The sequence below is a fragment of the Agrilus planipennis genome, unplaced genomic scaffold, assembly GCF_000699045.2.
Source record: "Agrilus planipennis isolate EAB-ADULT unplaced genomic scaffold, Apla_2.0 scaffold300, whole genome shotgun sequence".
In the NCBI taxonomy this organism is placed as follows: domain Eukaryota; kingdom Metazoa; phylum Arthropoda; class Insecta; order Coleoptera; family Buprestidae; genus Agrilus; species Agrilus planipennis.
In genome coordinates, this window is record NW_020439093.1 from 217,383 (window position 1) to 244,889 (window position 27,507).

The following is a 27,507-nucleotide window of genomic DNA, read 5'->3' on the forward strand; positions in this document are numbered from 1 at the left end:
GTCCGCGTGGACAGCTGCTATACAATAATACATTTCCATTTACCTCCTTCTCTATATCCATACAAAATATCTATCAAACAAATAAAATTAAAATTTTCTTTTGAAAAATGAAACCATTCCATCAGTATCTTCTTATAACGTTGTCACGTTCAACTATCGTCAGTAAACCGACTTTACAGACAACCGATTTTTTGAACTTAAGGAATAATGTAGGTTTTATTATATTTTGATTCTTTATAGTGTTTGATTGGAACTAGAAGAATTTTTTCTTTGCTGCATTGTTTATAATCCATTTTTCCTAACTAAAATTTTTTCCTAACTAAAGTTCTCTATATCTACCTAGTTTCTACAGCATAGTTGCTGGTAGACTTTACGAAATATCCTTGTGTGACAAGTTATGATATATCGTATATGATACTGTACGTGCATGGTATTATTTATAGTAAATACATTTCCCTTGCGACGTATTTAACACCTGAATTCGAAAAGGAGGTATAGATATTTCTTCGAAAGTAGGTCACAATCATCAAAATGTCACAGAAAATTTATTCATTCAGTCGCTCTCCTGTCACCAGCGAACCCTAATTTTATCCCGCAACGCGAACTGTTACAGCGACAGCTTAAGCCGTCTAAATATAATGACTAAATCACGTAGATATAAATGCAAACACTGCTGAATAACAAAGATTATGGATCGACAGATGAGTATCGTAGTATAGGTTTAATAATATGAGTGAGCTGGCGGTTTAAACTTCATTTTTTAAAAAAATTTCCCCATCGAAATTTTATTCGGGACAAATAAGAGGAAAATTGTAAAAATAAGTGTACATATTTTTGGAAAATAAAATTTCACCGCTTCTTTATCAAAAAATTCACAAACGTTCGTAAAAACAGTTTTTTCTTGGTAACATTGCGAAAACAAAATTCGGAAAAACAAAAAATAGCAATAGTAATAAAACAATGAGAAGTTGTAAATCAAAATTGATTTATTTTTTTCCAAAAAAAGTAAAAACCGCAAAAAATGACAATCTTTTAACAAAATTGGCTTGAATTGAATGTTATTGGTTTGATAATGTATAACTGAATTGAATAATGGTTTGAATTGTTGTTGATTGCACTATTGGTTAGATTTGAATTGATTTGGACTGAATACCAAAAATTTGCCTTCCCGTGGTTTAAACAAGATCGGCCCAAAATAGGCAACGCCTAGCGTGCAAGATTGCTGTCGCTACGCACCCCTCAGGTATCCTTTGTACATTCCGAAGTGATGACGTAGTTACAAACATGGGTTTTCCATTTTCTAATGATATTTTGAATCTTAACTGGTCCGATTTCATACTTAAAATTACTATGTTACCTATACTAAGAAAAGAATATTTAACTATACCTACACAAATAAATACATTAAAATCAAATACAAACTGTTGACTACATAGAAGCAAGAACAAAATGGAATATCTACAAAAAATACTACTTTTCATTATACATATATCATTATATAGAAACAAACACAAACGAAATCGAATATATCTATCTATATTACAAATAATAATTGAAGACGCAGTAGCTCCAGCCCTCGCCGAAACCTGGTTCTGGGCTATGGTAAAAAAATTTATGCAGAAATAAATTAAACTTCTTATGAGAACGGTAGGGCGAGGTAGCAGTTTATGCCTCTTATTTTTTTTACCATAGCTAAAGACCAATAATAGCTACGATTTAAATCCAGAACCATCAAGTGTTGGCGACAGTGCAAAAATTTCGACAGAGAAATTTTTAAAAATTAACTAGCTCCCCTACGCTATGATTGTACAAAATTTTACCCGTGTTCTTTTTTGTGACCCTGACAATGTGTGTACAAAATTTCATGTTCATCGATTAAATAGTTACGGCGTGAAATGGTAATAAGCATAGAAACAAGTAAACTAACATTCATTATCATCATAAGGTCGTCAGTCCCAAGACTGGTTGGACACGCACCTCCACTCTTTCCTATCCTGAGCTAGTCTTCGCAATTCTCTAAAACTAGAAAAACCCACAATCCTTAACTATTTGCGAACAGAAGAACAGAAATCTAATCCAGGTCTACCTCTACCCCTCCTAACTTCCGTTTCTGCCTCCAATATGTCTCTGACTAGCCCTTCATGCTGAAGAAGGTGTCCTACTAACCTATCTCGTCTACTCCTTATTGACTTCAATAGAGTCCTCTGTTCTCCTATTTTTTCTAATACCTCTTCATTTCTAACCTTTTCTACCCACGTTATCCTCATCATTCGCCTATAACACCACGTTTCGAACGCTTCTAACCTTTTCTTTTCCGCCGCGCCCACTGTTCATGTTTCGTACCCATACAGAGCCGTTCTCCAAACATACACCTTTAATAACCTTTTTCGAATTTCTAAATTAACCGTTCGCGAGCATAGAAGTGACTTCTTTTTACACATTAGCATATATAAAATGTTAGTTAAGATTGCATACGTCTACAAATTCTATATTTTGATCAGCTTAACTCATATAAACGTTGGTAGACTTATCGTTGAGATAATTCCACGATCGAATTGCCTCAGCCGGTATGAGGAAAACGAAAGTGAAATCTAATGAGGTGTAAATGAAGGTGGGATGTTTAACCTGAAATGGAAGTTCACCTTAAAAAGCCGTAAAAAGGCAATTTAAATTCTGACAAACTCACACTTTTCACTGCTTCCTAACACGAATTTCCTCGGCTTAAAGAAAAATTTGGAGAAGATATTATATCGAATGTCCTGCAATTTACAACTTCACTCTTTATATAACAAAAGGTGTTATTATATGAATGAGCTTCACAGTCAACGGGAAAATTTTTTTAATTTTTAGTGTCCACAATATCAAATTAAATCTCATTGATAATAAAATAGGAAAAAACTTTTCCTCTCATATATTTTTGTATAAATATAGGTTCAGTGAAGATGCGTGGGTTGGAACAGTCATTTAAAATTCAAGGGTTTGTTTTTTGAAAAAACACTCGGACACATCGATTTTTATTTTTGGCTCCGGTTTTTTACGGTAAATTTATGTATACAGGATGGCCCAAAAATACCCGACTACCACCGACTTTATTTTTCAAATTGAAATTTTGTTCCATTTTTGAATATTGCATCGAATTTTAACTGTTTCATTTAACATGTCTTATGCCTAAAGTCAGCAGTTATCGAATTTACGAATGATTTCTTTCAAATTTGAGAAGACACGTAGGTCAATAATAAAACAACAAATTATTTAATTAAATGTTCAAACTGCTGACCATTAACTTCTAGAAAATACACAGACAAGTCGATCTTGAAAGTCTCGTAACGCTTTAGTTAAGGTTTGTGGCTGGATTTGTTGTATTTCTACCCTAATTCTGTTTAAAATTTAAAATTTTTAAAAATAAGAATTGTCATTTCAGTAATTCTTATTAATTATGTTTATTTGAAAATTAAGAACAGTAAATATTATTATTGTTTTTTTTCCTCTGTGAGAATTTAAAAAACAACAGAGGCAATTATTTAAAATTATATTTAGTATGATGGTATTTAGATCCTAAATAGATTGGTTTTTAAGCAGTCTTCAGTAACTTAATTTATCTTCTGCGTTCCAGGCACTGATATGACTGAAAAGTTAAATATAAACTTAAACAGTTTCAAAGAATGAGAAAATTACAAAGTAGCAGTTATCCCTACCTAAACCCACTGTTCTGGGTAACGGTTTTTGCCAACAATAACAATATTTACATAGATAACTTTCACAAATGCCTTAAATATTCATTCAAGCACTGAGAAAAATGAAATGGTTGGATTTACTATGCTGTTAATTTTCAATTAACATTTCATAGTTGAGTTCTTATCTCATATGTTGTACGGATATATATTTATTTTTTGGTGATTAGTTAATGAGAATGCATTTCTATATTTTATGAAGGTGCTCAAACTATTTTTAATTTAATATACCCTACAACAACAACGTAGAGAAGTAAATATTAGGAAGGGAGTCAGACAGGGATGCACACTGTCACCGCTACTTTTTAATCGACGCGATTAACATCATTAAAGACAGTATAACTGTAGGGATAGATATACAGGGGTAAAAGATTGGTATGCTTAGATTTGCAGATGATAAAGCAGAGCAATATTATCATCTACCAAGGAGGAGTTAGAGATAGCTTTAAATAAAATGAAAGCGGTATTGACAAAACAATACTGTACGAAAATAAATAAAAGTATAACAAAAACTCTGGTATGCAAGGGAAGAAAAAGTAGGGCAAGAGCGAATATAAAGATAGGAGAAGAAAAATTAGAAGAAGTGGCTGATTTTAGGTATTAAGTCATATAAATTAGGACAGACGGACTAGTAGGGATATAAAGCAGAGGATAGCACAGAGTCAAGCCGCCTTCAATAAACAGAAGTCACTTCTATGCTCGCGAACGGTTAATTTAGAAATTCGAAAAAGATTGTTAAAGGTATATATGTTTGGAGCACGGCGTTGTACGGGTGCGAAACATGGAAAGTAGGTGCAGAGGAAAAAAAAATTAGAATCGTTCGAAATTGGTGTTAAAGACGAATGATGAGGATAACGTGGATATAATTGGTTAGAAATGAAGAGGTAGTATTACAAAGAATAGGAAAACAGAGGGATCTGTTGAAGTGAATAAGAAATAGGCAAGATAGGTTGGCAGGACACCTTCTCAGGCATGAAGGTCTAGTCAGAGACATATTAGAGGCAGAAACAGGAGTTAGGAGGGGTAGAGGTAGACCTAGATTAGATGACTGTTCGCAAATAGTTAAAGATGTGGGTTGCTGTAGTTTTAGGGAAATGCGAAGATTATCTCAAGATAGGAAAGAGTGGAGGTACGTGGCCAACCAATCTTAGGACTGACGAACTTATGATGATGATGATGTTTTGCACATTATGTTTAATAATTGCATAGAATATATCTCAGTCTGGGGCAAAGACTAGTTACGCCCAAGTATTCATTCACTAAATAAAATCGTTTTTTTTTATTCGCTTTTATTAATATTTTATTGTTTTCTTGGAAGTAATAATTTAAAGAATTAATAACCGTTTTAGTTTGCGCTATTTAGATTCCGATGAAGATTTACGTACCGCAATCCGTCCCAATCATTCCACATGACAAATCGTTCTAACGGTTGACAGAGAAAATGGATAAAAGTGATTGATGATAAAAGATTCGATAAATAATAAAATTACAGAGAAACGGTTTCTAACATTTTCTTGCCTTCGATAGGTGCGCTGGCTTTTGTCAACGATTGCAAATTTCGTGTTTTATAGATTTCTCGTTCAGGGCTGGTGACCTGTGCGTAAAACATCGATAGGATATGTTTCGGAAACAGTCTCCATTTATTATCATATTATTTTACGACACAACTCACAAAGGATAATCTATAAATCCATTTTATTATTTAATTTAAAAAAAGAATAAAGAGGATACTTTCTAGAATTTTTTTTTAAAACTCTATTTTTCCGTTTTTGTTTAATTATTTCAGTATAATAATTAGTTACTAACTAACTAACAGCGTCTTTTGAATTTTTCTCTGAAAATGGTAATTCACTTTTAAAATCGTTATAAGCTGTAGCAGCATATTTAAAAGCCACTTTGTTAACGAGAATTAGTTAAAAGCTTCAATAAATGTTTTATGTAAATCCACAACGATCCTTTCATCATCATTGTCCATTTTAGGTGAAAAATCCTATTACTTTGCAAAAATTTTAAAAGGGTTATTCAAAATGTTTTATTTAACTTAACAAGGTAAATTTCGGGATGTAGCCGAATTCATGTTTTTCGTTTGTTGGATATGCGTTAGTGAGTTGTTGTGCCAACCACCTCAAGNGAGAGGAATACTAGCAATTTCCAATCACCCTTTACCTTTTTATTTTAATTGGTTTTTTATGCTTCAAACATAAGTTTATTAATTGATGAATATTGTAGAGTTTTTTTAATAAACTTCTCTTTGATGCATGAAAAGCAATTCTTTTATTTGTATTATGTATATCGTATATCAGGAGCGAATCGTCAATTTGTGAAACTCTGGGCTAAATACTGCTTGGGGGCTTATCTAATTATTTAACTAATTGTCATTTTATTAAGACAACTGTTGTCTATAATGATGTAAGTATACGGTGCAGGAAAAAAATAGGACAGTAAATATTTTAATACAATTGTAACAATAACAAAGTCAATTTATTACTTTGACAACGAGAATAGAAGTGTGGAAAAAAACAAAATTGCATTTAGCGATAACTCATGTAGAAAATGATGACAGGCCCAAGTCTGGCGCAGGCTCGTGCTAACGCTAGTGAATATTGGCGCAAGTCAGAACCCCAATACTGGGCCAAGCCTGGCTGAAAGTTGGGATGATAACTTCATGCCAAGCAGTGTTCGGAACCGTACGATAATTATCGTACACATACGATAATTTCATGTCTACGTACGATGTACGATATCATATTATTATCGTCCGCAGATAATACGATAATTTTCATGCATTCAAAATTTATTTTATTCGTACCCTCTCAGACAATATTACGAAAACTTTTTTTTATTCGCGAATATTTTTTTTCTTTTTGCTCACAGCGCTAAAACATTTTTGTTAGTCGCAGTGTTAAATTTAGAAGAACGTGCCTGCAACAAAAGAACGTTATCATGCTAGTATGTAGGTTTTTCCTCGACAGATAACATCCCTTCGTGTTGGTCACCAAATGGGTCGATGGTCTTCCCATCCACAATTTTGTGATTGTAGTCATGTAGTCACTAACCATAGCCTAAGGTCAAAAACACCCCACTAACATACCTCCACCCCCTATATCTTGTTATATTTAAGTATTTTTCTATCTATTATTGATTTTTAATTTAAAGGGTGGGGGTAGTTCAGGTCTGTCTCAAATGTAAAAAATATAGTTAAAAAAGATTTTAAATAGTTTATAAGTACAAATTAGTTACGAAACATTTGCAGAAATATTGATATCAGGATTAATACGAGTAATTTATTAATTATAGTGATTATTTTGAAAAGTACGATAATTTTGCTCCATGTACGATAATTCTACGGTACTGGTACGATAGTTGCCTCGCTTCAGGTTGTGAACACTGATGCCAAGCCTGGTACGCAGTCTTGGTCAAAAGCTGCATGCCTAAAGTGACCATATTTTTTTGTCAAAGCGGTATGTTCGTTGTAGAATTATGTAAAAAATATTTGTTGTTTTACAAGTTTTTTTATTAAAAAAGGGTAGGTACGTTACATTACTTCTAGTTAGGCTGTATTTTATATTTGTCAGCTGAACAAATATGTTTTAAAACCTCTGGTTTCGTTTTCAGTTACGAATTGATCTCAGTACACGATTTATTTATGTTAATCTTTTTAATTAAAATAGTGTACAATACTGAAACACTCAACTGTCCTTTTTTACTCGTCCACGTTTTGTTAATTTGGGAAAAGACTCTTTCGACAGGTGCGTTATTTGCAGGCAGACACAATACGTACTCAATAATTATAGAAAAGTTCGTTATTATTGTTTGGTCTATTTGTGAAAGCGGTACTTTTATGCCTCCGCTAGGACAGTGGGACGGACAGCCCAAAGCGGGACGTATGTCATCTTACTCATGTTCGACTTTTTACCAACCAAGATTCAGTCAGATTTTAGCCAGTACTGGCTATAAAATTGAAAACCAGATTAACCACCGTTCTTCCAAGCTTGTGCCCAATTGAGGTTCAAATATTGTATTGTTAATATTACTAGTTCTTCCCCCTAATAGGGGCCCCTATCAGACACTGTGAGCTCGAAACTGTTAGCACCATTGCTTTGAGTGGTAGAAATTCACTTTTGTAAACAATTTGTTTAATCAGCTTCTTTGTGTTAAAAATTGTTTGAAAAACGTTTTAATTCTAATTGTTTATATTCATACGATTTAAAGCATTGACATTAGTGACAGCAATAGTTAGAGAACAAGAGTTGGACTTTGACCTGTGCTGAATGCACTCATAATTTTTTTTATACATATAATTAAAAAAAATTTTAGCTCTACGTTTATTCGTATTGTCAATAGTCGGCCATTTTTATTGCTCCACCATGACGTAGTGTCGGCCATCATTCTTTTCTAATTGTTGCTATTGTCGGCCATCATTCTTTTTCAATTGTTAACGCATTGTTACTAATGTCGGCCATTATGGTTTTTTAATAGATGTATAGTAATCAATGATTAAAATTTAAAGGAATTGTCTGTAAATAAGTATTCAACACATCGTACACTTCAGTATAAGAAATTGCTGATGCTAACTTTCATTTAATCAATAATACTACTTTGCTTGTGCTGACAGCACTCATATCTTTTATATAATATTTTGATTATTATTGTTTTTTTATTGTAAAAGTTCAAATTTTCATTACTAAAATCACTTTTTTACTTTATATTGCAGAACATAAAAAATTGGTTATCAAATTTTTATTATTACTTAAAATTCTCAAATGTAGATAATTATGATTTTTTGTGTAATATATTTATAATAGCTTTTACTAACGATGACACACAACATATAAATAACTATTGTTTTTTATTTGTATAAGTATTATATGGGTACATTAAAGTAATTAATAATTAACAACAATCAAAATTAATATTAGCTGCAATCTTATACACACATACGTATAGTCAACTAAAATATATGTATAAATAATAAATTTGCTGAGAACGTCAAATTATTAAGTTGTTTCCAAACTGAAAGCTCAATAACCATTATAATCTTGAAGGTACCTATTTTGGATTAGTTTTACCTTCTGTTGTACGTATATATCGGCTTCTGCTTGATTTTCGTCGCCTTGCCTCTATAGAAGAATAAGAAAATGAATATATGTACAATAATTGAATAATATTGATACATAATACGTAAGTACTCATTACACATCCGCAATATGAATTAATACATAATTTTTCTTTACTTACCTCAACTGTACCTATAATACAGTATGTAAAATTGGGTCCACTGCAGTTTCTTGTTTTTATACCATATAATATAATAATTACTAAGAAAATACGACAAATGGCGCTGTAAACGCCATCTGTAGTACAGTGCTACATTTTAGGATTACGTATGCTTCAACAAGGTCCATTTAAATATATGGATATCTACTTGCTGAAACGAATCCCGGCGTAGCTTACCTCAACGTGGTAGGCACGTTACCATAATCGAATAAAATAATTCGAAGTGGTCTGTATTCTGTCGAAACTGCTAAACGCGGATCGCGATTTCCATCTTTTTCAGCAAGTAGATATCCATATATTTAAATGGACCTTGTTGAAGCATACGTAATCTTAAAATGTAGCACTGTACTACAGATGGCGTTTACAGCGCCATTTGTCGTATATTCTAAAAGGCACTGTTAAGGCAGCAGGTATAAGTTGGTCTGTGTTTTGTCGGAGCTGCCTGCGACGCGCTGATGAGATCCAAAAAGATCGAAATCGCGATCCGCGTCTGGCAGTTTCGACAGACTACAGACCACTTCGAATTATTTTTACTAATAATTACTAAGTCAAGCGGGAGTATTTTCTCAATACATCTTGCAACGTCTCCAGCTTCTGGCCAACGGACTTCACTAACACCTAAGTACCATATCTAATTCTAGTCTTTTAAATTCTCTAATTTCACTAGTTGCCTCACTGTTCTAATATTCCAAATATTGCACTTTCCCCTATTGCACTTACTGATGACATCCCCTGAGGTATTAATTGCCTGGGCATCCGAATACGGGACTAGTTTACGTCTGGAGTGCTTTACCCCAGAGGACGCCATCATTTAAGTTGGGTTTGTTTTTCTTGGGATAACTATAAAAGAATTAAAAAGAATAAACTTAATTATGGTGACAAGTATTGCTAAATATTAATTAATAAATAATAATTAACAGAAAGTTATTATGTACATTGATGAATAAACATACAAGTGTTTAAAGTGCTGCAAGAAGTCCAAATTACCTGCGTTCTTCCTAAACATCTCTTTCACAACTCAGCGAAGAAATATTTTGTATATGGTTTTTAATGCTGTAGCACCCTTCGCTATATTTTTTCCTTGTTTTCTTCTTATGGTCTCTTTTTCTCTTTTCCAGATTCTTCCATGCAGTTTTGTGTTCGTTCGTTCGTTCACAATTCACATTCAAGGCACAAACTCATACATCTGTTTGTAGAATTTCAAATGTTTCTTCTCCCTCGTTAACAATAGAGAACCATAAAAGTTGACCTTTACCGATCCGTTGTTACAAAGACTACCTGGTCTACCCTTATACCAGCAATCCTTACTAACTTGTTCGATATTCAGACATAATATTAGTCAATTTCATTTTGTAACAGTTAATACTTTATTAAAACATATAAGTATACGTACTTATATCAGCAATTAATCGTCACATCACGAAATTAAAAATTATGTTTTTACTTACCTATCAGAAATCACAAAAAAATATTGTAAACTTTAAATAACAGAACGTATCGCGAAAAGGTCCGCTATCACTTTTTTCCTTAAGTTCATAACCGGGCTTTTTGTTTTCCACTGTACTACCGCCGTGAATAATACCGCAACTCCGATCATTATTCTTTATTATTAATGTTCATTGATTCAACATTAAAAAAATTATTTTATAATGTTTTAAAAAAGTTCATATTTCTAGATAATTCATATATTTTCGAAACATGTTTATTCAGGTACCTGTTGTTATGCAAAATTCGAGTAACCACTTCTTAGAAATGTATCAGAACAGCATTATTAGTATCACCAGCCTGTATGTCTATGTTTGTATACGATATACCCACCAATATAACCATACAATATTATTGTCCGTTTCTGCGAAGCGGCTAGTTTTGCTATTTTCAACCCCCTGTCGCTACCCCTGTACCCGCTACACTCTACCGGCTCTAAGTATCTTTATGCTTACACTATAGAAATAATTTTTTAGTGAGTAGTATTTCCGTTTTAGCTAGCATTGTACGTATAAATTTAATATTAAAGTTATATGAAAAATACAAATCGCAAATACTTCGGGGGGTGAGGGAAGGGTGGATCGAAAGAGGTTGGTCACCTGAGTAAAACCCCATAAAAAGTTTGCGGCGGTCTCACCCCCATAAAAAGTTATGGGGGTTGAAAATTTTGACAATTTTCATACACTATAATTCAAATAAAATTCAATAAAATAATTATTTTCAAGCGGGTGGAAGTGGGGGATCGAAAGAGGATGGTCACTTAAACAAAATCCGATAACCTAACCTACCCTATTGATAAAGATATTTAAATAATGTTTTATATAACTTTCTCAATATTTTTAGGTATTTTTCATTAGTTTTACCTTTGAATATTGTTTAAGAATGACTATATAAATATTTACATGCCTAGAAATATATAAAAATTGGCATATTTATGAAGCGGTACTGACAGATCAGTACTGTATGAAAATAAATAAAAGTAAAACTAAAATACTGATATGCAAGGTAAGAAAAAGTAGGGAATTAGAAGAAGTGGCTGATTTTAGATACCTAGGAAGTCAGATAAGTGAGGATGGAAGGAGTAGTAGGGATATAAAGCAAAGGATAGCGCAGGGTCGTGTCGCCTTTCATAAAAAGAAGTCACTTCTATGCTCGCGAACGGTTAATTTAGAAATTCGAAAAAGGTTGTTAAAGGTGTATGTTTGGAGCACGGCGTTGTACGGGTGTGAAACATGAACAGTGGGAGCGGCGGAAAAGAAAAAGTTAGAAGCGTTCGAAATGTGGTGTTATAGGCGGATGATGAGGATATCGTGGGTAGAAAAGGTTACAAATGAAGAGGTATTGGAAAGAATAGGAGAACAGAGGACTCTATGGAAGTCAATAAAAAATAGGCGAGATAAGTTGGTAGGACACCTTCTCAGACATGAAGGTCTAGTCAGAGACATATTAGAGGCAGAAATAGGAGTTAGGAGGGGTAGAGGTAGACCTAGATTAGATTACTGTTCGCAAATAGTTAAGGATGTGGGCCGTTCTAGTTTTAGGGAAATGCGAAGTTTAGCTCAGGATAGGAAAGAGTGGAGGTACGTGTCCAACCAGTCTTAGGACTGATGACCTTATGATGATGATACTATTAATTGTATATTTGTCATTTTATGAATTCCATTACCTTTAATAAAATTGTAATGCCAGTTTATAATAGGTATAATACAGGGGTAAAAGTTGAATAAAGTATGTATGTAGTAAAAGTAAAAGTAGGTAGGTGGCAAACACTTGGCTCAGAATTGAAAAGCCATTATCGGTAATTAATTACTGGCTCGGGCACGGTCCAATATTGGCATGCCGAGTATACTTGGTCCTTGAGCTCACCAATGCTGAATTACCAATTCTCGCTTACCCAGTCCTGGGCCTTTCGTCACGCTTGGCATTTCCTATATCAGAAGCCGAAGAAAATCCCCGTAATAAATGCACACACGAGAAAATACACCGACCGAAAACAAACGACGGGGAATTCCCTGTTCCGTTCGATAAACGCGCACATGGATTGATTGCTCGCAGATTTGGCAAACTTATGATCGCTTTTTTTGTTTTCAATGGAGGCTAGGTGCTTTTCATATCTACGGGGCCCTGGTCTGCAACCCAAAAAGCCCTAAAGTAGATCCGCCCTTGTCGTATATCTTATATTTCCCCCTCACAACGTAACTCTACACATTACAATTCCATGAAGCTCGTTTCTCCGAGCAGAAAACTGCACGTGTATGACGATATATGTACTTGTTATATCATAGAAACCTTTAAACTTAATAATACGTTCTAGTTTCATATAGCTTTGTGAAATTCTATGCAAGATTGCCTACATTTGGGTATTTTACATTTCACGTATTTCGTTCAATTTGATATCAATTTTGAAAAGCTGCGAAGAGAAATCATAAATATGAATGCTTTCAAAGCAAATGCTGGTTGCCTAACAATTTATTTTCCTTTTTCACGTTTTAAATAAAATGTTATTTGTGAAGGTTGAGGATGTTTCACAATTTTGTAGTAGTTGACGACAAAAATGCAATTGTAGTCTAATTCATTAACGTATGTATAATTGTTATTACCATTTGAAGTTGCTTACGCTCGATATATATGAAATCAGATAGCTCAAGGACGGAAACGGATAGGGTCCTAAAACAAAGAAAAGCGCAGGTGTTCTCAAATACTTAATCTGGAATTTGAGCACAGGTTTTAGCACAGGTGGGGAACGTGGACTGTCGGGACTGCGAAAAAGAGTAAATTAGAAACATTTCAAGTACGGTGTAATGAAAATACTGCGAATAAAAAAAGGTTACAAATGAGAAAGGATTTGAAAAAGGAGGAAGGTAGAGGACGCTATGTAAATCAATATATGGAGAGAAAGAAAAATACTATAAAGCTACTTAGAAACATATAAGAAGTACAAGCAGGATTAAAGAAAGGCAGAGAAAGGCCCAGATTAGATTCCTGATAGCAAAAAGTTAGGGATATGGGATGTTTTGGTTTACGGGAAACACGAAGATTGATTCAGGGTACGAAGAAGTGGAGGTGTGCGTCTAAACAGTTTTTAGATTGGCAATCTTGTGATGATGATTGTTTCCACACACAGAATACTACATTTTTTAGTATTAGTCAAATACAAGTAACGCATTGCCATCTAGTGGGTATTTACTGCTACTGAAGTACTTCAAGCGTTAGACAAGACCTAGGTAGCACCCTTAAATTTTTATTTTTATTTGTATCTTTAAATAAGGTGTGATAGTCTAAAAAATCGCCTTTTAAGTGTCCTTTCCAAACATGAAATTGCCCTAACTGTATCTTTTAGGTTGAATATGATATCAATCTGTAGGCATGTTGACAAAAAATTGCATGAAAACAAAAAGAAACAACAAAAAGTACCTTTTTCTAATACTTCTAATTTACCTCATAAAAGCGCAAAACTCTTTTTCGATTCAAATATACAACCGACATCAGTCATAGATAGTTTCAATAAATTACTGACACACTGATAAGATCAAATACCTAAAATCAAAATCGCGATCCGCGTCTGATAGTTACTACAATTTTCTGGCCAATTTGGTAATAGATTTACGTAAATTTTATATTACATTTACACCTAAAACAATTAATTAACTGTCTTACATACGAACGCACAACTATGCAATGTGAAAATAACAACACACAACAAATTAATCTAACTTAAATTTACGATTACAAAAAATGAATTGAATTTGAAAACGATTGGTTTGATAGATGTGCTATGACTGAAAAATCTGAACAGTTCTGTCGTTTTTTATCTGAAACTATTTCTCCCACTTCTGTTTATGAAATTTTCCCTGGTCACTACCCCCACAGTCAGTGGTCACGTACACCAAAAGGTTCGTAGTTAGGAAGCACACAATGGTGTTATAATTTAGGGAAAAACCAAACTACAAGAATACAACGCAGATGCACTGCAAATGTACCGAAGGCGGCATTTAGAATAATTCGAAGAAGTCCGCAGATATAAAGTCTTAACAACATTATTAAAACTGAAACGAAACAATGTCTATGCATTAAATAGGATGAAAGATGTTTCTGAATATAGTCTTTTGCTTAACAAACTTTGACGGACTTTTCGGTATTGTAAACAACATATTAAAAAAGAATTAGTAAATAAGTTCAGAATCAGGCCCAGTCTCATGGTTGTCTTAAAAACTGAATTTAATTTTAAATTATGTAGTTTTTTCCAGGGTGACGGTCAAATAATTAGATAACTTTATGTTTTTGTAACGTTTCGCTTTATTCAATCATCTTCAGACTTTTAAAGTGTTACTATTTGTACACAGATATTAACTTAATTTTACACATTCTTTCATGTTGAACTACTGTATACCTATACTCCACATACTGAAAAATACTACATAATCGTAAGATCAAACGAACTTACCTTAAGTGATGTTCGATCTTGATTATATGAAGGCCTCGTCGAAATAAATAAACGTGTATTGTAGTACCTCCGCCACTGGCTAAATATTCACAACTTTAAAGAAACTACTATGACTCCCTTCCACTCTTTATCGCGTCCGTTGCCTCAGTTTTATTTTAAAGAGTTGTTGCAACAATATTAGGGATTACATAAAATGGGTCTGGGTTGGGACTTTATTTATTTCGACGAGGCCTTCATATAATCAAGATCGAACATCACTTAAGGTAAGTTCGTTTGATCTTACGATTATATTCGGCCTCGTCTCATAAATAAACGTGTATTGTAGCTGTTTAAAGTAGTTGCAACAAAAAATTACTTAAACATATATTATATGAAGATATGTTTTATTTAATCGAAAAAACAAAAAACAATGGTACAAAAGTATAAGGTAAACATATATCTATATGTATATAAATGAAAACCAACTAACTATAAGGCTATTGATACATAATCATAATAGGTAACTCAAGTACATGTGCATGTCTAAATTTAATAAACAGACGCTGATAATATTGTGTTAGCAAACTTTTTATTGTCTATTATAGGCCTATTGTAGAAATTTGCAAATGATCTTGAATTTTGGGTCCAGCCTGCAGCAAGTCTAATAGAGTCAAAGCTTACGCCATTCTTAGCTGCCGCTGACGTTGCTGCATGACGTGTACTGTGCGCCTTAAAGGTGTTTATGTCAATTCCACTTTTTCTTAAGACATTTTTTATCCATCTAGCAAGAGTGTGCGATGTTGCTTTTCGAAAGGGTCTTTTATGTGTGATAATTAAGAAATCGCAAGGACCCCTCAAATCCTTCGTTTCATCTAAGTATTGTAGCAATGTTGTGGCTACACAAACTGTGGGATCCAGATGATACATAGGCAAGACTAAAAATGGTTGAGTTCTTTTGAGAGATGTTGTTTTTATTCTATGAGGAATTTTTATCTCGATCCGATCAGGGTGGATTAATATGTTACTAATTTCAATGAGACTTAATGTTTGAATACGCTGCCCTGTAGCAAGTGCTAAAAGAGTAACTAATTTTTCTGAAAGGAATTCAAGAGTAATAGGATTACTGGCAAGAGATCTAAAGTAATCAACCACTATGCCAGGGTCCCATGTATTTTCATATCTGGGTAACGGCTGTCTTAAACTAAAGACGCCTCGGAAGAATCTCTTGATCCTAAAGTCTTGTGCCAGGTTCGGACCCGCTATCTGTGCTAGCGCCGATCTGTAGCTATTAAGTGAACCATAAGAAGCACCCTTTTTAAACTGATCCGTTAAAAATTGTAAAACACGTGGGATTTTTATAGAAAATACGTTAATATTGTTTTTAGTGCAGAACTCCCACCACAACCTTAAGCCGCAAGAATATTGCTTTAAGGTATTTTGTGTTATTGATAGCAGGCATATCTCCAAAGAATCCTGTGGTACTTCCCCTAATGAGAGGGCTTTCCTGATAATTTCCCTGCTACCAGGGAAAGAGTCTCCCATAAGGGGTGTGGAATTCTGTTGAAAGAGAGCAAAAATTTTTTAGGTTTGAAAATGATAGGTTCTTCAATAAGTAATGATTGAAATANCAGTAAAAGAGTTGGTACATTCACATTTTGTAAATATACTGATGATATGAGCAGTTTTTGCAGGAAGTAGTAGAGCTAAATGTTTGTAGCTTAGTGACGCTATAAAAATGTATTACGCAAACGAATTCAGCTTGCAAAAAGTGCCTATTTCACTGAACGGGCGGCTGTTATTGTGATTCAATATTAAGTCATGAATCTAAAGAAAGGGATAACAAATGCCAATGTTTATTCGGCATCACCATCGAATGATGTAGCTAAACGATGCACTGTTGTTATTCCAGTGGAGAAAATCATCCTAAAAAGAACGAATATAAACCGTCGGTTAATGGCGTAGAACGTATTTTCTACGGCAACATCAATTATGAAACGGCCCTATTTCTATCGATTCCTCATTTCTATGTAAATTTAATATTTCTGTTTCAGATCCGTACGTGAAGGTCTATTTGATATGCCAAGGGAAACGGATAAAAAAGAAGAAAACCAGCGTTAAGAAATCCACCCTCAATCCCGTTTATAACGAGGCGTTGGTATTTGATGTGCCATCTGATAATGTTGAAGATGTCAGTCTTATAGTAAAAGTTTTTGATTACGATAGGTAAGTATTCTAAATTCTATCTATAAGTCGTGCCTTTTTTGCGAATTTAATAAACACTTGAATTCTTCCATCACGCACAACGGAAAATACGCCTCTCAGATTATTAAATTGCCGAAAGCATGAGATATGAGGCTGTCATAATCTTTCTAAGTACCACATTTTTCTTCTTTTCGTGATATTCTATTTATAACTGCGTCACTTTTATTTGATTATTTAATAGAAAATTATGACATTATTTTGACTGAATTATTATTTATTTATCCTTTTATACATTATGTTAATTTGTAAAAATTAGTCACGTGGTAACCATAATCTTGATGTTGCTATATATAAAAGACCAAAACTAAGACTGCAAGACGAAACAAACTTACATTCAACGATTAGAAAGCGATAAAAGCATATATGTATCTATAATAAAATAAAAACAGTTGTGCCTACATTCCATTTTATTTACCATAAGATATTGCAATTTGGATTGGAAGAAACCTTGGCACAAGTGTATAATACCTAGTTGAGATTACTTTGAAGAGGTACAATAGATACATGAATAAGTAAATAATTTTTGAAAAAACACAAAATTGTCGATACTTTTTGAACAGACCTCGTATAAATGGTTTAATGTCTATTTTCACATACCATATGATTTTGTAAGAGAAAGAGACCTGATAAAGAGCTATTCTAAACCATAGGCCGAGAGGGGGGGGGCTAACATCTGAGCAACATGGCTTTTTGATAAATAGAATGAAGTTTTTTGGTGCAACGAACGAAACGATGTATAAATGGATTAATGTCTACTGTATACCATGTGACTAAAAGGGAGGAAAAGATCGGTAAAGGGTTATTCTGAACCATCCGTCCTAAAAGGGGGGAGTTGATGCCTGAATAACGTTTTTTTTTTTATTAAAAAGAATAAAGATTTTTGGTGGATTGAAGAAGAGGATGTATAAATGGATTAGTATCCATTATCCTATGGTGAACAATTTACAAAAATTACGTTTACTGTTTCAGAAAGTTTTGCATAATAAAATAAAATCAAAATAACATTTTTAGAAACATAAGTACATAGTAATGTTTTGTACAGAAAATACAACGTAAAGAAAAATAAATTCATGAACAAATGTAGGTGGATAAACAGAAAATTAAATGTAACTTTTCTGCCACCTTTTCCCAAAAATCCTGGGTACGCCTTTTTATGCTAGAATTCTGTATATGGAAATTACTTTTATTTTATGTATAAATATAACTGTTAACTGAAAACTTCCTTTATTTAAAATAATTAACACTCCTTCTAGTGATGAGCAAAGCAAGACATAGTCTCGATCTTGGTCTTGGTTTTGTGTCTTAAGTCATGGTCTTGCGAAAATTCAAGACCAAGACAACAATTTTGTTCATCATCATCATCATAAGGTCGTCAGTCCCAAGACATCGCATTTCTCTAAAACTAGAACAACCCACATCCTTAACTATTTGCGAACAGTAATCTAATCTAGGTCTACCTCTACCCCTCCTAATTTCCGTTTCTACCTCTAATATGTCTCTGACTAGACCTTCATGCCCGAGAAGATGTCCTACCAGCCTATCTCGCCTATTTCTAATTGACTTCCATAGAGTCCTCTGTTCTCCTATTTTTTCTAATACCTCTTCCTTTCTAACCTTCTCTATCCACGGTATCCTCAGCATTTGCCTGTAACACATTTCGAACGCTTCTAACGGTTTCCTTTCCGCCGCGCTCACTGTCTATGTTTCGCACCCGTACAGCGCCGTGCTCCAAATATAACGATGCTGTGTTTTCTTCCGGGATTTCTGGCCGTGGTCCGTGGAATCTTGCTTTTCCAGACGTTTCGCCCTTCTTTGCTGACGGCATCTTCAGTGGTGACTGGGCAGGAGCTGAGTCGTAACTGATCGATAGACGCCGGCCGTGAAAGCCTCCAAACATAACCTTTAACAACCTTTTTCGAATTTCTAAATTAATCGTTCGTTTTTTTATATACAGTTGGTTAAAATTTATACGAACTATTATCGAATTAAATGCATTTATCTACTAGTATTTTCGCATTTTATCATTTTGAAATATGGTTAATTTTTCCTGTCGTTGTAATTGTAATAATAACTAATGTATTAGATACTCATTAAAATTAATTACAATTACAATGGCTACCGACCGTAATAAATAACAATCACTGTGAAATTATACGGATCTATTCACGTTACCATTCGCAAAGCACAATGAACAAGGAAAACCCATTATTCCGAATTTGAAAAGAAAGTATCGGCGGTGAAATTTTTATGAGCAACTTGTGCGACACGCGTTGTCTTGAGCCTTTTCTAGGAAAAGGTGAAACACGTGTCAGACTTCAAAATTAACGAATTCCTGAAGTTTGAAAGTAATTGACGTAATAAACTTTAAAGGAGCGTTTTCATTAATATTATTTAAATACATTTTTGCTGCCGCAAATGAGATCCAAAAAGATCGAAATCGCGATCCGCGTCTGGCAGTTTCGACAGAATACAGACCACTTCGAATTATTTTATTCACTTCGAATTATTTTATTGTCTATATATTTCGGGGGTTCTTAAAGACTGTAAATACGGTTCCCAGTTCCCAGCAAAGCCTTCCACTCTGAAGTCAAAAAATTAACGAAAAAGACTTCGAAGATAACAACCGCATGTCAATATCAGATTGCAAATATTTTTATGTAGGTATGCCTTCGTCCAATTACACAGGGAATGAGCTACTTTCGGTAGTTAGTAGAGTAAAAAATTGTCTTCGTAGTAGGTACTATATAAACTAAAACGCGGCTTAATTCGTTAGCTGTGCTTTTAACAGTAACTAGTTTGACACGAACCTTAAAGTTTTGGGATTTGATTGAATTTTTTGCGTCACAAAGCTCCGAAGTAAAGCTCCTTAATAAATTGAGGTCAAATGACTGCCTTTTGCAACAAGTGTGGTGTTATTCTTAGTAACTAATATTTTATACGGCAAGGATCTGAATAAATGCTGATGGTAGGGGTGGCCAAATTTATTTAAAGGGATTCAGTAGCACAACGATAGTTTCTGAGGGGTACACAGCGTAAGGGAATCCGAAGAAGAAGGTGGAGATATGTTAGGAATTATTCACAATTAGTTCCTCTTTTTCGCAATGTTTATCAATCTCATCATGCGTACACATGCGTGGATCATTCTCCGTTTGCTTTCAGACAGAGAGGATCTCGTGTAAACATATATGCATCAAAGTTAATCGATTACAATAGCCGTTTTCTTAAAAAAAACGTACTTTGCGATAGCGGTAGCAGATAGGTATTGTTTAAATGAATAATTTTACAAACGAAATGTTCATTTACAACATACTCATTTCAGTGGTATTAGAAATATTAATTAAAAAGTTCATGGGTTTAACAAAATCCTTCTTAGACTGATAACAAGAACTATTTATTTACACTAATTATTAAAGAACTTAAAAACACTATTAAATTATTACTAAACATAGGTTATTAATTATTCTATTTATTTACACTACTGTTGATATATCACTATTCACTGCGCAATTTATTTCACTGCTATCACTGTCAATTTTTTTCTCGATTCACTTCTGCAATGGTCAATTTATTTCTACTTCACTCGGCGATCGTCTCTTCCTTTAAATACTCTTTTGTTTACTTTCGGGAGCCTTTTCGAAACATCCGGATAGTTTCTTTTTTCTTTGAAATGTTTAACTGCTTTCCCGGAACGCAGGTACGATATACACATTTACAAATACTACAATATTAATTATGAATGTACAAAAACTAAACATTCGCTTCGTTGTATTTTTTGAAATTAAATGAGCGCTCTCAAATAGGTAAATTGTCTTTATTGCAAGTTGTTTATTAGGTTTTTAAATAGTATTACAAACTGTTCATATATCGTGATTTTCTTATTTGTTTATTTAGTAATCAGGTTGGTAATGAACACAAATGCGCCACTAGCCTTTTCTTTTAGAATTGCCCTTATTACGAAGCCTTTCTTTTAGAGCGAATAAGTAATAACTTCTTTTTGCTACTCTAAGAAATTTCTCTAGGTCGCCATACCTCATAAAGATTTATTAGACAGTATTAACTTTTTTATATAACTTTTTACTTAACTTGTGGAATAAAGCACTAACTAATATTCCATAGGATGATGGTTTCTATCTCCGAATTCTTTCAGGTAAGACCGATTCTCATAACATTTGGACAGTAAGTAGGGAAAAGCCACCCCTTCTAGCAGGTGAAAATTGACATTATCAAAATAATTGCAGAAATCGATAGGGGGATGAACTTTAGACAAAAATGTTATATATATTTATATATTTTCATATAGGTAAATCAATGCTTTGCGAGTTATTCGTAATTGAAATTGTTGATTTTTAATCAAAAGAATGCATGTTTTAGTGCAGTTTTTCACGAATACCTACCAGTGCCAAAATAAAGCTTTAATAAAAAATATTTTTGAAGTGAAACTTCTTTACGCACGGTAGGGTAAGTTCGTTTCATGCGAGTTGCTATGTAACGAAATCGTGCAACGCATTTCCCCCGCTGTCCCTATGTATGCTTAGATCTTTAAAACTACGCAACGGATTTTAATGCAGTTTTTTTAATAGATAGAGTAATCACAGAGGAAGGTTTATATGTTTAATACATGCATAATATAGTAGAGGAACGCTGATAATTTTAGAGGTTTGTAATGTAATGTCGTAAATAAACACATTTTTTGCGCTTACATTGCAAACGTTGGCTGAACCCTAGATAGATCAAAATAATATACTACAGTCCTGTACACTTTAAAAAGGTCTACAAAAAAGTCCGCGATGATATATGTCTATCTCTTAGGGATAACCCACAATAACCATTTTTTATCCTTTACTTTTGGCTTGTTTACGAAGCGATTTTAAGCAATACAACATTAATCCTTATTCAATTAAGTACTTTTAAATGCATTGTGCTTTTAATATAGATCAATATGGGCCTTTACAGCATGTAATTTAAATAAGTATTTTCGAAGATATTGCAGACTTAAAATGCAGGGATATAGCGGTTGGGGCGGTACCGGTCGGTTTGTATTGTCTAATGACAAAAAAGCTGTGATTGTTGTATATAAAGACATTCTATAGTATATTTACTATCAGCATTGCACCCGTGCGAAGCATAGTATACAAATAATACCATTAAACCAATTCCTTAACCCCTATCCTGGTATGTTTGTGTGTTTGAAGAAGTTTCACTTCAGCAGCGTGTTATTTAATTACACGTTGTATTTTTTTTTTACTTAGTGGTGTTTCTTTTTTCCACATTATCCTTTTTAATCGAACATCATTCTGGGTTTTATACTTAATGATTAAACTCATTTCTAAATTTCAGAATATATATACAATGTGCTTCCTTTGTTCTTTGCAGGATAGGTTCGGATGATCTAATGGGTTGCACGGCTATTGGATCCAGTTTTATAGGAGTAGGTAGAGATCATTGGTTGGAAATGTTAGATAATCCCAGAAGGCCCGTTGCTCAATGGTACACACTTCTTGAGTCAACACCTGGACATTTCTCAAACTCATCATCTTCAACTTTGCCAATTAGTCTAAGCTGCCTTAATGGAAGGTGAGATTTCCTAATACCTCTTACAAACTAGTGCGGGATTACATTTAAGTATTCCTATATACAATTCGGCATCTGTGACTACATTGATTAGTTAGCTTTCATTTAAGGAGTGACTATACAAACATATATATTATATACAACCGATTGTAATTGAAGTTTTGATACATCTCAGCATTTTTTGGAACGAATTTCCTTATCGCTTGTTACGGCTGCAAGGACCTAACCAAAAATTAAAATCAACGTTGCCAGATAATGTTATTTTTATTCCTTAGGTCTTTTACAGAAATTTCCTTATATTTCTCGCAGTTTCTTATGAGGAAAAAAGATGGTTAAACTAGAGATGGACCGGGAAAAAATAAACACCAATAATAATAATTTCATAAGCAAAACACCTACGTAGTGAAAAATGGTGATTAATATTGTATTTGGACAAGTCATTATTTTCTCGATATTATTTCTTGCGTTTCCTTTTTCGATAGGATAACAAGGGTAATGTTCACAATTGCCCCAAGTTCGCAATTGTCCCCACACCCTTTTAAGCAACAAGAATTCATTTGGCGCAAAAATTAAATTACCTTGTAAATTTTAAAAATCCTGTTTTCTCTAAGCTGGTTCTAAATTTCCTAGAGTGAGGAGGGATGGGGAAGATGAGGGGTGGGAGGTGGAGGGGAGGGAGAGCTGACCTGGTAAATTCGATTAGTTTGCCATCTAGCATGACCTTTAACATTATTTAATCTTTTATAATGAACAGTCAGCTAATATTTCCCTTATACATCCTAAACAAAAATTTTCAGTCTCTCTCCAGTCTCTCAGAGTTTTTTTCAGAGTCTTTCAGCGTGTCTCACAGTCTTTCACAGTCTCTCAGTTATTGCCTAGGTGTTTTTATGGATCTCTCACAGTCTCTGTATGAGAGACTCGAACGATAAAATTGTTAATTCAGAGATTCGAGTCTCTCACAGAGAGACTGAATGAATAAAACTAAAAAAATTGAGAGACTCGAGTCTCTCGTAGAAAAACTGGAATCTCTGAAATATGTTGAACTTAGAAAATTTTAACCATGTCTATCGAGACACCACTTATTGAGAGATTCGAGTTTCTCGTTCAGAGATTCGAGTCTCTCGTTCACAGACTGGATACGAAATGAGGATCTCTCTATGAGCGACTCGAGTCTCTCGTTCAGGAACGCTAAGACTCTGAGAGACTGAACATTTTTATCTCAGGCATTTAATAATCTTCAGCAATAATCTAACAATCAATTACTTAAGTGGCAGACATCCGAATATTTAATATTGTTATCTTCTTCATTCTTAATTTATTATTAAGCAATTTTTTTTATATTTTAGGTGAAAATACCTAATGAAAAGACGAGGTCATTGTCCGTAGACAAGGAATGTGTGCATTGAAATTGCGATGATTCCTCAAAGGTAAAGAAAAAATATAGAAGGATACCAGTTTGTACTTTTGTAAGGGTTGTTTGTGAATTGAATAGTTTTCGTTTTATATTTTTATTTATAATTCGTATTGATTGTCAAACAGCAAATCCGCTTAAATGTAGTGATGGTAATTGCCAAATAATTGCATTTGTAAAAGGCATAATACGTTATCCATAGTAATTTTGAAGCGTTGAAAAAGTTTCATGTTTAATAACAATAATTTACGAATGAAAACTTTTCCCTTGCGCTTAATGTCCATAAAATATTTTTACATTATCTAATTGTAAAGCAAGTAAAAAAAATTAAAGAGATTGTTACTTAATTAAAATAATACACATACGTACATATATAATATAGGTGTACCTATATGTCTTGAAGGACTGAAATAAGTAGTGTACTTTATTTTTACAATTTCATGTTTCGTGTGATGATCTAGATCCTAGAAAGTAGAATTAGCAGTAGGTAAATAATTCCTAAAGGTTCAAATATTCCTCTACGGCAAAATGAGGAGTAAATATTTGAATTATTATTTAATATTTTCGTGATATTTTAATCCCTGATCACTATGAGACGTGATCGTATATACAGTTTTTCATGTTTACAGACTGCAACTGATTATTATTATTATTATTAGGATATCAGTATCTATTTGAAAAATTACTACAGTTTACTTATTGTTAGATTATATAACAACCCACTGCCTGAAACCTATTCGGAAAAGAAAACATGTAACAAAATACACTGCCTCCAGTACTTTCCACTAATTATGCAAAAAATTAACAGAATATCTTACACTCACTATTTGAAGGGAAACTCCTGTAAATTATAATTAAGGATTTCGAGATACGTTCAAATGATTATTTATCGAGTAAATCAATAAACATATATAAGTCCAGATACCTATTTTTAAAGCAATTTCTGAAATCAATTTACAACTATAAAATTTATGGATTTTTAAAAGTACTATTGTCATTTCTGATTGTCTTTCTCGCATTTATATCACTACTGAATGACGTTACTTGTCATTTTTCAATTAGTGTTTTAATCCAGTACCTTAAATATTCATCATGATATCCAAGTTACTTTTTTTTTGGATCAACTTCTAACGTTCTAGGAAAATAAAGTAATGGCTTGTATTTTGATGGTCAGTTTTAAAATTCAACGATGTCTTTTGGTCAGTATTTATACCATTGTAAATTGCCAGTATTTAAATAAATATGATCGGTATTTAATATTACATAAATGATCAGTATATTCAGGTAACTTAATACAAAATGGATTTAAATATTGACCATTTAACTTACCAATGATGTACAAGATACCTTAAGTAAAGTATCTGGAATACAAAATGCAAAACACTTTTAAATTAAGTATATTTGAGATACCTACCAGATGCAAATAACTTTCTGGAATGGTATCTGAATTACTAGATATAAAATACGTACCTTTTTATAGATAAAATACTTTTTTTAATGAAAGTTTATTTTTTACATGTAAACGGTGTTGATCGCGTAAACGTAGCACAACATAATATTATATTTTTAAGGTTTTCATTGAGATTTAAGTAAAACCAGATCCTGTAACAGTTTATCGCTCATTTCTTTTTCTATGGGGCTTCATGATCATACCTCCAAACGAGAAGAGTCGCTCCACAGGGGCAGAACTTGGCAAACAGGTGTTGTATTTGAAAAATGTTTTTTTTTTTTATTGTAGGATAAGCATTTTTTAAGCTCTTTATGTTGGTATCGTTATTATTTAAGGATTGCAATGTTTCTAAGTCAGCGGTGATGTCAGTAGATCCTGTGTTTTCGGCACTTGCAACAGAGGAATCTCAATCCTCTAAAAACATGTACTAAGATTCATCTTTTGACTTTTATTTTATATCACCTACAATATCGTCTAAATCTAAAGTCTCCGATTTTGGTTTTTCAGATCGATTAATGTTTCGTATTTCAGTCAGGATAAATTCTTTTACAAATTCTTTCCGCGCTTTTGGTACGTATCTCATTTTAAAGAACGGATATGACATTGAGGCCAATATTGTATCATTTGCTGCAGGCTCTAACTGCAAAAACTTTTTAAAATGTCTGCTTAAGTTTTCTTCAATCACATCTAACAGAGAGTCGCAGTATTTTAGATTTTCCGTCCTAAGACATTTGATTACATGTTGAATTCTTACTAGCTCGGGTAACAAAGAATCATAATAAGCGTCTTTTTCCCCTTGCAGGCTTTGAATAGTTTCTGCTACTGGCTTTGAACAGTCCACATATTCACTTAGCAAGTGAACGGTTTCACTAAGACATTTAAAATTAATGTCACCTAAGATGTCTGTCACTATAGAATCATTTATCTATTACTAAAAGTATTTTAGCAAACATAGTACCTACAAAATAGTAAGATACCAAACAAAAGGTATTTTAATACAAGAACAAAATGAATTTTAAAGAATTTTTATAGATACAAGATGAAAATACGTATTTTGGATCTTGTATATGTATTTCAGATACTTCAGTTACATCTCTGTAACTTACTACCAAAAAACTTACAATTAGTCAAATATTCCATTCCTTTTAATTGTTGGGGGTGCTTAATGGAACATAGACATTCAGGGTGATTTATGCAACAATCTTATTAAATATTGAATTTAAAAAATTAGATGCAACTCTTTATTCTTTTTTTATTTATAGTCCGTAATAAAAATCACTTGACGATTTAGATACAGAGCATAAAGTGAAAAAAAAATACTGTCTGAATGGTGTTGCTAATAATAAATCCAACCTGTTCATCACAGTCGAACAATTGTGAAACATCTAGAAGTACCATACAGGCTTGGTTCCATTTCTATATCTTGTTCCATGTTGTTTTTTATTTAAAAGTTACTTGTAAGGGGTGAAACGTTGTTTATTGACTGTTTATTCTGTACTGACGTTTCGCCTTTCGATCTAAGGTTTTATCAAGGTCGATTACTTACGTGCCTTGATAATGGCTTAGATCGAAAGCCAAAACGTCGGTGGAGATTACATAATCAATAAAACAGATTTCATTCCCAACTGGTTACTTCTAATTAAAAAAATCGTGATATGTCATTGGAGGACCCTAAACAAAACTTTTTAGTCTCTCCCCAGCCTCTCAGAGTCGTTCAGCGTCTCTAAGAGAGTCTCTCACAGTCTTTCACAATCTCTCAGTTATTGCCAAGGTGTTTTTATGGATCTCTCACAGTCTCTGTATGAGAGACTCGAACGATAAAATTGTTAATTCAGAGATTCGAGTCTCTCACAGAGAGACTGAATGAATAAAACTGAAAAATTGGGAGACTCGAGTC

The 27,507-nt window shown here is 33.3% G+C and overlaps 2 protein-coding genes across 2 annotated transcripts in view; one reads left to right on the forward strand and one right to left on the reverse strand.

The window, feature by feature from the left end:
* LOC108741407 (synaptotagmin-10-like) overlaps positions 1-22,756 on the forward strand; it is a 150,540-nt gene extending 127,784 nt beyond the window's left edge. Inside the window, exons 9-10 of the mRNA XM_025977428.1 lie at positions 16,968-17,139; positions 22,552-22,756. Of these exons, the coding sequence (XP_025833213.1) occupies positions 16,968-17,139; positions 22,552-22,756 (377 nt within the window). The remainder of the gene's footprint in view (positions 1-16,967; positions 17,140-22,551) is intronic.
* LOC108741405 (alpha-(1,3)-fucosyltransferase C-like) overlaps positions 1-27,507 on the reverse strand; it is an 87,923-nt gene that overhangs the window by 23,226 nt on the left and 37,190 nt on the right. The gene's annotated exons all lie outside the window — the stretch shown is intronic.